Here is a 12,702-nt window from a genome sequence, read left to right as displayed (position 1 = left end):
CATTTCTTCATATCACTCACAATTAACTTCCATTTTTAACCTTTCACCTAATGTTTTTGCAAGATATCATGACAGCAAAAAGAAAATAAATTAAAATAAAAGAAGCCTCAAAGCTTTATTTTTTAGGGCGATATGAACTATAGTGCCTTTGAGAGCAAGAAGCACACCCAGTCAACAGACAAATATTAAATGTTTCAAAAAAAAGGGAATTTAGTTCACTTATGGAATGTTCCAAAAGCACACAAATTTTGGAGATAGCTAAAGACATTTTTAAAAAAAGGCATTCCATAACCATCAGATATACAAATGCAAAAATTCAATTTAAACAATGCATATGCAGTAACAAGAGTGCAGGAAAATGGAAGAATCATAGAATCATAGATTCATAGAATATCAGGGTTGGAAGGGACCTCAGGAGGTCATCTAGTCCAACCCCTTGCTCAAAGCAAGACCAATCCCCAATTAAATCATCCCAGCCAGGGCTTTGTCAAGCCTGACCTTAAAAACCTCTAAGGAAGGAGATTCTACCACCTCCCTAGGTAACGCATTCCAGTGTTTCACCACCCTCCTAGTGAAAAAGTTTTTCCTAATATCCAACCTAAACCTCCCCCACTGCAACTTGAGACCATTACTCCTTGTCCTGTCCTCTTCTACCACTGAGAATAGTCTAGAACCATCCTCTCTGGAACCACCTCTCAGGTAGTTGAAAGCAGCTATCAAATCCCCCCTCATTCTTCTCTTCTGCAGACTAAACAATCCCAGTTCCCTCAGCCTCTCCTCATAAGTCATGTGTTCCAGACCCCTAATCATTTTTGTTGCCCTTCGCTGGACTCTCTCCAATTTATCCACATCCTTCTTGTAGTGTGGGGCCCAAAACTGGACACAGTACTCCAGATGAGGCCTCACCAATGTCGAATAGAGGGGAACGATCACGTCCCTCGATCTGCTCGCTATGCCCCTACTTATACATCCCAAAATGCCATTGGCCTTCTTGGCAACAAGGGCACACTGCTGACTCATATCCAGCTTCTCGTCCACTGTCACCCCTAGGTCCTTTTCTGCAGAACTGCTGCCGAGCCATTCGGTCCCTAGTCTGTAGCTGTGCATTGGGTTCTTCCGTCCTAAGTGCAGGACCCTGCACTTATCCTTATTGAACCTCATCAGATTTCTTTTGGCCCAATCCTCCAATTTGTCTAGGTCCCTCTGTATCCTATCCCTGCCCTCCAGCGTATCTACCACTCCTCCCAGTTTAGTATCATCCGCAAATTTGCTGAGAGTGTGCAATCCACACCATCCTCCAGATCATTTATGAAGATATTGAACAAAACCGGCCCCAGGACCGACCCCTGGGGCACTCCACTTGACACCGGCTGCCAACTAGACATGGAGCCATTGATCACTAAAATGGATGGAGTTTCACCACAGATTTGGAGAAAACCATGAAGTAATGTTTACAAGTATTTAAAATAAAACTATAAAAGTTTAAGATATGGGATAATACCTGCCTCCCTCACAGGGGTAAAACAAGGATTATGGCCCCAATCCTGAACTCTATGCATGTAGATGGACCCTTCTGCCCACAAGGAGGCCACTAAAGTCAATGAGCCTCTGAAAGGGTCCCAAGGTTCCACCTGTGTAGATCCAACTGCAGGACAGATATCTTAGTTAGCATTTGAAGATGAAAAGCACAACTAAATCCCAAGTTTTTATGATTATGTAAGAAGGTTGTCTAATGGACAGATCACAGGACTGTAAGTCAGGAGTTCTGGGCTCTATTCCCAATTGTGCCAATACTGCACTGTGTGATCTCGGACTTATTAATGGTATTGGCATTTGTAAAGCATTCCAAGTGAAAAGTACCATACAAATGCAAAGTTTCAGAGTAGCAGCCGTGTTAGTCTGTATTCGAAAAAGAAAAGGAGTACTTGTGGCACCTTAGAGACTAACAAATTTATTTGAGCATAAGCTTTTGTGAGCTATAGCTCACTGCATCCGATGAAGTGAGCTCTAGCTCACGAAAGCTTATACTCAAATAAATTTGTTAGTCTCTAAGGTGCCACATATACTCCTTTTCTTTTTATATAAATGCAAAGTAATCCATTCCCAATGAAATCAACAGAACTACTAATGTAAGAGCTAAATGTTTCACTTTTCACTATGTAATAATAATAAATATAAACGTGATTATGGGTTGCAGGATTGGAGCCTATAATTATGACATAATAATGAGGGAAGATAAATAATATTCTTATGATAAGACAAAGACGAGATCAAATGTAATTGTACTTGGAAAAACCAAAGACCACATCCCACAGTCCTTACTCAGGCAAAACTCCCATTGAAGTTGATGGGATTTTTGCCTCAGTAAGACCTTCAGCACTTAGCCTAAAGATAGGCTTTTATAAGAAGATCATAATAAAACTTGACCGATAAAGAAAACAATACAATAAATCATATATATAACAGAACTTGCAACAAAATGTTCCCTTTTCAGACAGTGCTTCCTTTTTGCTGTTAAAGAAATAGTTTCCATGGTATTAAACGATTTAATAAATGTATTAGTACCTCAATACATTTCATAATATTGCAGTAGCAAAGCGATTGGTGAAGGAGGACTTTCCCTCTCTGTTTTGGGAAAAGTAAAAAACTTTTCCAAAATTAAAATTAACCTTTGAGCTGAAGTTTCTTGTCAGCCTAAATGTGAAATAGTTTTAGGCTAGGTCTACATTATAAACTTACATTGGCATAACTACGCCCCTCAGGGGTGCGAAAAATCCACACCCCTGGGTGATGCAGTTATACTGACCTAATCCATGGGGCAGACAGCGCTATGTCAATAGAAGGGCTTCTCCCATTGACACAGCTACCGCCTCTCACAGAGATGGATTAACTACGCCAATAGGAGAAGCTCTCCTGTCAGTGTAGTAGTTACACAGAGCAGCTGCAGCATTTTAAGTATAGACATGCTCTTGGAAAAACAAAGAACAGGCAAACAGAATTATACTAAGGTATCAAAGAATATGGAACAGGGTGGACGGGGGATGTTTATTCCTGACGTACTTTACATTTGTCCTGATAGTACAAAACAGTTTGAATTTAAAATTTCACACTTGTCACTTATCTCATCTTCCCTAAGAAATCAATTGCTTTACTCGATGAAACTAGACATGTTTTTATGACAGAAAAAACAGTGTGCAGTGCATTCTTTTCCTATTCAATTTCAGTGCACACCACTCAGCACATCCTTAAGTGCACATACAAGTATAAGGCAGCAATGGAAAGAGTCTGGAAAGTCTAGCAACACTTCGGTTAGGTTTTGGTGCTTGATATTGAAAATATATATACAGTATATTTTTTTACCTCCTTCCCACCAACTTCTCCTTTGTAGCTTGCACCCGTATTGATCTACTTCTAGATATGTTTACAACACGACCAACACAATGTCTGAGGCAAACCAATGTTAATTAAAACAAAATAACCTCCAAACAAAAACCACACAAACAACAAAAAAATCACACACCAGACAAGCAAAACCAATTATTTCATGATTAAACAGACAAGACTTGAAGGTCAACAAAGCAAAGCTGTGTTGTTGGACTACCAGATTGAGATTGGAATATAAATTCCAGAGATGAGGCCTCTCCATTGAGACTGCTCTCCCACAAACTCCCAAATCTAGGGGGACTGTCAGCTCTGACAATCTCAACAGGCCCTTTTAAAAGGCAAAAAGGCAGCCTTTAAGGTAGTCAGAACCCACACTATACTATCGGGTGGTCAAACTGTGGCACATGAGCCACGTGCAGCTCTTTTACAGTTGAAGTGCAGCTTGCGGAGCCCCCAACGCCCCCCAATTCTCCACCTATCAGACCAGGGCGGGGGGGACCCCAGGCTTCTGCCCTACGGTTGGCTGGTGGGGTTAGGGGCTTCTGCCACAGATGACTGGTGCCTGCTGAGAATGGGGGGGCACAATTTAAAGGCCATCCCATCCCCCCTTCACCCCCCCCCCAAGAGCTTGAATCACGCCCCCTCAGGAGGTGCTGGGAGGGAGGGGAGGTGCTGACTTGTGGGGCTGCCGGCAGGCACGGGGGAGGGGGGGGGCGGGGCGGGGAGAGGAGCTTATCCACATGGCTGCTGGTGGGTGCTGAGCACCCATCATTTTTTTCCCCATGGGTGCTCCAGCCCCGGAGCACCCACAGAGTCAGAGCCTATGCCCTCAGTGGCCCTTCCCTGCAGCTCCCAGGTATTAGCTCTGCGTGGACAGGCAGCAGAAAAAGCAGCATCTCCCGCGGCAGTTTGCCACTGCTTCTCCCCACTGCTGCAGCTTCTAGCTTGCCAGCTCCACCAGCTGCCTTGCAAGGAGGGAGCCTGATGGCACCACGTGACCAAGCAGATCAAAAAACCCTGGCAAAAATAAGGGGGGGGCACTTTACCCCCCCCATCACCTCTGGCAGCGGGGGGGGGGGGGGGGGGGGAGTCTCCCACCTGTCACGGCTCATGGCTGAAGCCCAGCAGGCGTGCCCCGGCTCTCCAACTTCTGAAGATTGTCATATGTGGCTCGGAGGGTCAGTAAGTTTAGCCACCCCTGCCGATTAGGAATCCATAAAATTTACCAATATCTTGAATCACATGCTCTTATTAATGTTCTTATTCCTATCTGAGAGAACCATACAAACAATAGGGGGAATAATTAAGTCAATGGGAAATTTACTGAAGTTCATGGAATTATCTTTATGTTTCAAGTTAAAGACAAGCCAAAGAGTTTGCAGGATTGGGACCTAACAGCCTATCCAAGGGAAACAGTGAAACTGACTATACACAAAGGGCTGGCAATGCATACGTTAAGTAAAAGTTAAATATATATTTATATTTTTCACTCCTTTCAGCTTTAGTAATATTGGGTATTACTGGTAACAATAATAGGTAAAGTATATTATAGCAAAAGTGTGAATTTTAGTTGATGGTGTCCCTTCAATAGATATAACCTATCTGAAGCAGCAGTATTAGGCCCAAATCCCACAAATGAATCACCACAGGTGGACCCTTGAGTCAGCATGAAGGGCCTCCCATGAAATCAATGAGAAATAACTTACAAGATCAAATCTTCAGTTTGTAAGCCGGGGCACTGTAACCACTGCTTATTACACTAATCTTAATTCTTTCACCGATATTTAGTGCTCCATGTTTGTCGTATTCACACACTGTCTCTTGCAGTAACAGTTAAGCCCCAACCCTGCAAACACACACATTCTTAACTTGACCAGCATGAGTAACCTCATTGATTTCAATGGGTATACTCATGGTAGTCAAGTTAAGAATGTGTGTAAGTGTTTGCAGGGTTGGGGCCTTAGATAGTAGGGACCAAATTTTCGTTATATGTGCATAAAGTGCCTCGTGTATTCCTTGAATGAATCACTAGGAGCCACTGCAATACAAATAATTAATAACAGCTGTAGCAACAGTTTGCTCATTTTTATATAAAATGTAAATCTATTTAATTTCCAAAATTTAGTCAAATTAACCGAAGGGCAAATTGTCCTTCTTTATGAACCAGAGTCGTAGGTATTTCAAAAAAGAAAGTGTCAGGGATGACAGGCCGAAAATTTAACTTACAATTAAAATACTATTTTTAAAAAGTTATTTGGCTCCTGATGTTAAAAACTCTAGTAGCTCCACAAAAAAAGTTCTCAGACATGTTATAAAAATGACAACTCCACTGAGAAATCCACTAACAATCCACTAAAAATTCAGGCAACCTGGTTTTCTCTCAATTGATAGATGCATATAGAAGTGTGTATTTTTCATGTGTCTACTCCTTTCTTGCGAGCAAGCAGGGTGGCAGGATTCTGGTCAGAGCAGGTCCTTTACATATTTAAATACTTTGACTAAACACAAAAGTATCAGACAAGTAGAGAGAAGGGATGTGGGAAATGTACATATCTGCAAAACAAAACAAAGGCGATAGGCCTAAACCTACTAGCTCTTGACAATGTCCAGAATTATGAACTTCAATATCAGCTACCACAATGATCAACTCTAATATTAACTTTAGTTAACTGTACTTATTTTCTTCCCTTGTAAACAAAAAGTAGAATGCGAAAACCTAGAAATCTGCATTTCACCACTTAAGCCTCTTCAATAACAGTTTTGGAAGGCTGAATGGATGACAAAATGAAAAATACATACATCCTTTTCCCTGCAAGGACATGATTCTAAGAGCTGCTCTGCCCCCCAGACTTGTACTAAAAATCAGTGGGAGTTGAGAGCACTTAGCTCCCTGCAGAAAGTGCTTGGCAGATCACAGAATTCAATGCTAAATTAATATCATTCACATCTGCTAATGAATCATCTTCTCATTTAAAAACTATTGCCACATTGGATTAAACGTTAAGGGTTGATAACCTAAAATATGTGCAAAAAGCTTGTTGCCTTCAGACTGCCAGCAATGGTTCTGTTAGTATTAGAATTCAGAACTTCCACAAGTATTGCAAACAGTAAACACATATCCATTCATAGATGCAAGTTTTCATTTTTAATATATTAACTGATGCCAATTTTTTTTAGCTTAATAAATATTAATATGGCATGAACTGCTTCTCACTCACAGGTCAAATCCCCCCTCAAATTTCTGTTATAATACTTTTTAGCACAATTTAGATGTCTACTGTAAAATAAAAATATTTTACTCATACAACTGATCTTGAGCCTTACCTTTTAGAAAAGGCAGAGGAGTTAATTCAATAGGCTTGCTCTGAGACCTAAACTGGGAGGAGCTTTGTGACCTCTTCTGTCTGGCTTTTCTGACGGACTTCCGAGAAAATCCGTCTACTTTATCCACTGACGGAGGAGTGGTTGGTGCTGAGGACATATCCCTACTGAAGGGAAACACACATTATAAATACATTCCCAGTGGATGAAAACAGGTAAAGATTAAATGAGTTTGTCAAGAGCCACCTCCTTCTCCTCATTCACATCCCTCCTAAGAACCAACTTGTGACATCAAAGAGAGATGGTCCATCAATTTACATATAGGCCTTATGAAGTAGCTTCATGGTACTATTGTAATTCTTGTCCGTCCTCTCCCCTATTTTGTCTATGGCCCTCACTTGTTACATCATGTCTGAATTTAGGCACTGATTCTGCAATCAGATCCACACATGTAGACACATGTGTATCCATCAAGATCAGTTGATGTCTATGGAACTCCACAGAGGTCCGGGAGTATGCCTGTGTAGACCTGTCTGCAGGATCAAAGCCTTCGATCATAAGCTTTTTGGGTCACAAAATATCTTTTACTTGTTTTCACAAAGCACCATGCACACTTCTAGGAGCTCAAAAATAATAATGAATTTTAATATTAAAGTCACAACTACTTTATAGGACAATTAAAAACAGAAATAAAATTCAGTTTACTATCTATAAAGAAAGGTGGGTGTTTTGTGGAAACATTAAGTTCTCTAAAATATACTGCTATGCTTTAAAACCAAAGAAAGTTCACTAGGTTTGGTCTACACTAGCAAGTTATGTTGGTGTAACTACATCACTTGGGATGTGGAAAATCCACCTCCATGAGCAATGCAGTTATACTGACCTAACTCCCGTGTAGACAGCACTATGTCAAAGGGGGGGCTCACCTGTTAATATAGCTACCACCTCTCAACAACCAAATTCTTGATTTTTACCAGGCTTGCCTTCTCTGACAAAGAAGTCAAACCACATTTTCTCAGTGAAGTGGAAAGAACAGATTTAAGAAAAAAGATTTAGCCCCAGATCCAGCAAACACTGACACGTGTTCAACTTTAATCAGCAGAGCTACTCACAGTAGTCACAAATTCATAGATATTAAGGTCAGAAGGGACCATTATGATCATCTAGTCTGACCTCCTGCACAACGCAAACCACAGAATCTCACCCGCCCACTCCTGTGAAAAACCTCTCACCTATGTCTGAGCTACTGAAGTCCTCAAATCGTGGTGTAAAGACTTCAAGGAGCAGAGAATCCTCCAGCAAGTGACCCGTGCCCCATGCTACAGAGGAGGGCGAAAAACCTCCAGGGCCTCTTCCAATCTGCCCTGCAGGAAAATTCTTTCCCGACCCCAAATATGGCGATCAGCTAAACCCTGAGCATATGGGCAAGATTCACCAGCCAGATGCCCAGGAAAGAATTTTCTGTAGTAATTCAGATCCCACCCCATCTAACATCCCATCACAGGCCATTAAATCTATTTACCATGAATATTTAAAGTTCAATTAATTACCAAAATCATGTTATCCCATCATACCATCTCCTCCATAAACTTATCAAGTTTAATCTTAAAGCCAGATAGGTTTTTTGCCCCCACTGCTTCCTTTGGAAGGCTATTCCAAAACTTCACTCCTCTGATGGTTAGAAACCTTCATCTAATTTCAAGTCTAAACTTCCCGGTGGGCAGTTTATATCCATTTGTTCTTGTGTCCACATTGGTACTGAGCTTAAATAATTCCTCTCCCTCTCTGGTATTTATCCCTCTGATATATTTATAGAGAGCAATCATATCTCCCCTCAGCCTTCTTTTAGTTAGGCTAAACAAGCCAAGCTCCTTGAGTCTCTTTTCATAAGACAAGTTTCCCATTCCTCGGATCATCCTAGTAGCCCTTCTCTGTACCTGTTCCAGTTAAACGTGTGTAAATGTTTCCAGGATCAGGGTCTCACAGCATGTTTTTGGAAGGTCCTGAGAGCACTCAATGTCCATTGATTCCAATTATCTAAAGGACTACTATTGCTAATGGGAGTTGATTTTGCAACCTGCAGTACACCTTGAAGTCCTCATTTTGTTAAAATATTTGGGGACTGATCTGATTCATAAATAATTTAAATCAACATTATTTGGATTTTTCTTATTATGCAAAATACTTTATAAGTATGATTTTTTAAAAATTATGTAAAGATGAGGGTTGTTAAATGAAACCCTCTCAACTTTAATACGTGAAAAATTATTGTGTGTGTGCGTGAGCGCACACACACACACAAAGTCTACTGAAAATATAAAATACATAACTTCTTCAAGGAACCAAGAGGAATCTCTTGATATTGGACAGTGAAGCTGGCATCATCTAAAAACAATTCTTATTTCATCAACTTAATTTTTCCTCAGGTGTGCTTCATTATCATCCCAAATAATACATCCTACATTTAATAGACTATGAGCAACACACTTCTATACTTGAAACAGATGTTATTTACCAACTGAAACAGATGCCAACATCACCATGACATCAAGGGGCCATGGAAGTTTCATGGGAAAGTCAGACAAATTATATGGAGAAATGGTTATATACTTTCACTTCAACAAACCAATTCGTGATTCCTAAGTAAGGAGAGAGTAGAGTCTCTCAAAATATACAAACACAAAAAGTTACGTTTTGTCAGCAGGACTCTGGAAATAACAAAAAATGACACACATTCTAGATTTGTTATTCCTATTTCGCCTAATTAAACAAAATTTTCATCTCCTTGTCAGATGTAATTGTTAAAAAAATCTAACCATTTCCCCAGAAATATTTGTACACAGTCTCAAAATGGAATTGCTAAGAACATTAACGGACAAAGACTGGAGCAGATCATTCAAACTGCAGGATCATTCTGTCAGCAAGACGCTTTACCCACACTTCTCTGCTGTAAATTTAGTACAGTTTCTCTCACCTGATTTATACATTATTAAATTCTAATTCTAATTCAACAAGACTACATCCAGCCTTAACAACATTACAGTAAACACTGGTCACTTTTTCACATTCCTAAATGATCATTTAAATGCACTGAAAAACACTATTTCCATGGGGGGGTGGAGGAATGAGGTTTTTATTGAGTGCAGCACAAGTGGTGGATAACTGCATTTACAGCTATAGCTTTCTCAATAGAAAGTGTTTATTTATAACACGGGAAATTTTTTAGTATTTTGCTAAATACACAGCGACACACACTAGAGACTGTCACCGCTGGGTACAACAATACGAGGAAAGGCGAGTGAATGTAAAAATACCGATGGATGTCACTGCAAGCGGCTAGGTAGGAGCAAGCGCCTCCACTAAGCACTCCGTGAAAGCAGGGGTGTAATTAGCTGCATTCTGACGGGTGTTACTGGATGTCATTTCCCTCCACCAGGGGATAAGTAACACAGCTGGACTCTATCCTTTACCACCCCCGCCCCGTGATCCCCATCTTCTCCGGCGCTCCCCGATCCTCCCGCCCTTCCCGCAGCCCTTCCCCCACGCCGCGGCCGGCTCGCTGCCCTCTCGGGGCTGGGGGTGAAGTTACCTTGACCCTCCTGGCAGAGAATTCGGAGCCGAGGAGGAGAAGGCGGAGTGAGCCGGGCTCGGCGGAGCGCGGCCGATCCCTGGCGGCGGCGGCCGGAGCGTTGTGCGCGCCGGGCTCTGTCCCTGCAGCTGCAGGAGCCTGTAGGCCTCGGCGGCAGCGGCCTCCTCAGCGCAGGGCGGCGTTGGCGGCGGGTTCAGGAACGGGCAGCTGCTCGGGCTCCGCTCAGTCCCGTGCGCTCGGCGCGGCCCCCTGCCTGCGATGGCTGCTGTCTCACTCACATTCCCGGCGGAGCCCTGCGGAGGGGCCTGCGGAGGGGCGGCCGAGCGCGGGCCGAGCGGAGAGGAGCCGCGGTAGGGCGGGCGGGCGCGGCGAGCGGCGCTGCGGCTGGCGTTGGGGGCCTTCTCTGCCGCTGGCTGGCTGGGGGAGCGAGGGGTCCCGGCTGTCTCGGGGTCGCGCTCGGGCTCGCTCGTTCCTATTGTCAGCCACTCTCACTGGGCTCCGGCCATGGCACACACACAACCGAACGTGCTGCCACCGCCCACAGCCCGCCCCCCGCACACGCCCACTCAGCCTGCAGCCGCCGGGACGCGCCGCCTCATTGGCGCCCGCCGCCGGGAAGCGGGAGCGCCGCCGCCGGAGCCAGCGGGCAGCAGAGGTACGGGGCTGGACAGGACGGGGGCGGCAAGCGCAGACCGGGCACCCACCGGGCGCTACTGCTGAGCCTGGCGGCGTCTTGGTAGGAGGAGCTGGGCTTTCCCTCGGGGCTGGTGGTGCTCCACCGGGCTCGTCCTCCGCTGCCCTCGCACAGGGAGCAGGCCGCCAGCAAGGCCTCGGACCGGGTAGCGCTGCCCGCCTGGCCCTGTAGCTCGGGGAGACCTATGCCCTACCGCGGGGCTGGCACCCGGGTCTCTGTGCTGAAAGGCGCGCCCCGAAAAGATACCCTCCCCGTCGGACAGGGCAAGGCCCGCTGCCCCCCGCACCCAGCCGAGCGAGGAGGGGATGCCTGCCAAGGTAAAGCCGAGCCCTCCCCGACGGAGCCCCGTAGGCCCCCGGGGTGCTCCACAGGCCTTCTGCGGGGAGGCGCGGCTGGCTGAGCCCCGCTCTGCAGTGGGGGGGCATGAACCATGTTGTCCGGCCGGTTCCCAGCCGGGATAAATACGTTCTGCCTCCTTTCCTCCACTCCCCCTGTAACGTCGCTACCTCACACGTGTGTGGCGGTGGAGTGAGCTGAGCTGCCCAGCTGTTGTTTTCTCTGTGGTCTGTGTGGTGCCACACCATACCCGTGTACGTGACAAGGATGGGGGGGCAGGTGCTGAATAAATGTGAATTTACATCCTGTAACTGAAGAAATAAAGCTGCTTTTAAAAGTATTGTTTAACAACCTTTTTTCCCCCTGCAATGTGAAAATAAAAATGGGGAAGACACTTGCTGAATTCTCCCAATTATAAGATTTATGCCAGCCCTGCATATCTTATAGTAGAGGGCACTGAAGCTTCCCAGTGCCATCAGCTTGGTGTTTTCTAATGATTTTTTTAAAAAATGGATACAGGTATATGTGTGCAACAAAGTGAGTATTTTTAATAATAGCTAATAACTTTCACATTATGGTTAAATATATATATGGCTTCTGTGTTATAAATATAATGCAGTATTTCCTCCATGATTTTGACAAAGTAAGGCCAAACCTTGTTGATTTCACAAGGAAGTAGCTGGGAGTATAATGCTATAAAAACTTACTATAGGTATTCTTCCTCCCTCTCCCACCTTCACTTGCTCCTCTAACAGGTATTTTTTTAAAAGATGTTCTTTGAACTATTTAAGAGGAGCGAATTTTTTTATGTGAGCTACTAAAAAGTACACATTGGTAGTTCGTAATCATGGGTAACGTACTGAAAATCATGGTAGCTACTAGTATTAAGACCACATAGATGGTCTTTGCCTCATTTTCCTTTTATGTCTTCCCTCATCCCATTTGTTCTTTATAATTGTTTCCCCCGTAGTCAAGGAGTATACAGTAGTGCCACACTAAACAGAGGACGAGTTGAACTGATTGCCAACTTCCTTGCTAGGAAACTGAGTTAGTGTGAGAGCCATGAAAGATTTAAAGCTTCACTCTTCTCATTGCTATACAGATGGACAATGAAGCACTCAGAAAAAGTGTTTAAAACAATTCCATATGACTGAGTCTAAACTGCAAAAAAAATTGTCATTTCCTGTAAAGGGACAAAAAAGTAGTACACTACCTAGCTTGTCATATCCCCAGAAAACTTGTATTAAAAAAAAAAAAAAAAAAAAAACTACAATAGAGGCTTAGTTCTTAACTACATTAGAAAACTTATATTGATGGAACTAAAAAACATCTAGTTACAGAGGAGCAAACCCCTAATACAGATACACTTAAATCACTT

The 12,702-nt window shown here is 43.6% G+C and overlaps 1 protein-coding gene across 5 annotated transcripts in view; it reads right to left on the bottom strand.

Moving 5' to 3' along the window:
- Positions 1-12,702, bottom strand: part of PPP2R5E (protein phosphatase 2 regulatory subunit B'epsilon) — a 129,600-nt gene that overhangs the window by 92,677 nt on the left and 24,221 nt on the right. For 3 of the 5 annotated variants that reach the window (XM_074956382.1, XM_074956383.1, XM_074956384.1), the window contains one exon: positions 6,709-6,872. In XM_074956382.1, the coding sequence (XP_074812483.1) occupies positions 6,709-6,872 (164 nt within the window). Of the gene's footprint in view, positions 1-6,708; positions 6,873-10,294; positions 10,588-12,702 lie in introns of those variants that run through there. The other 2 variants (XM_074956385.1, XM_074956386.1) reach the window with 2 other exon arrangements.

This window comes from Natator depressus, chromosome 6 (assembly GCF_965152275.1).
Source record: "Natator depressus isolate rNatDep1 chromosome 6, rNatDep2.hap1, whole genome shotgun sequence".
Taxonomy (NCBI): domain Eukaryota; kingdom Metazoa; phylum Chordata; order Testudines; family Cheloniidae; genus Natator; species Natator depressus.
Note: the sequence above shows the minus strand (reverse complement) of the source record. Positions and strands in the feature narration are given on the sequence as shown.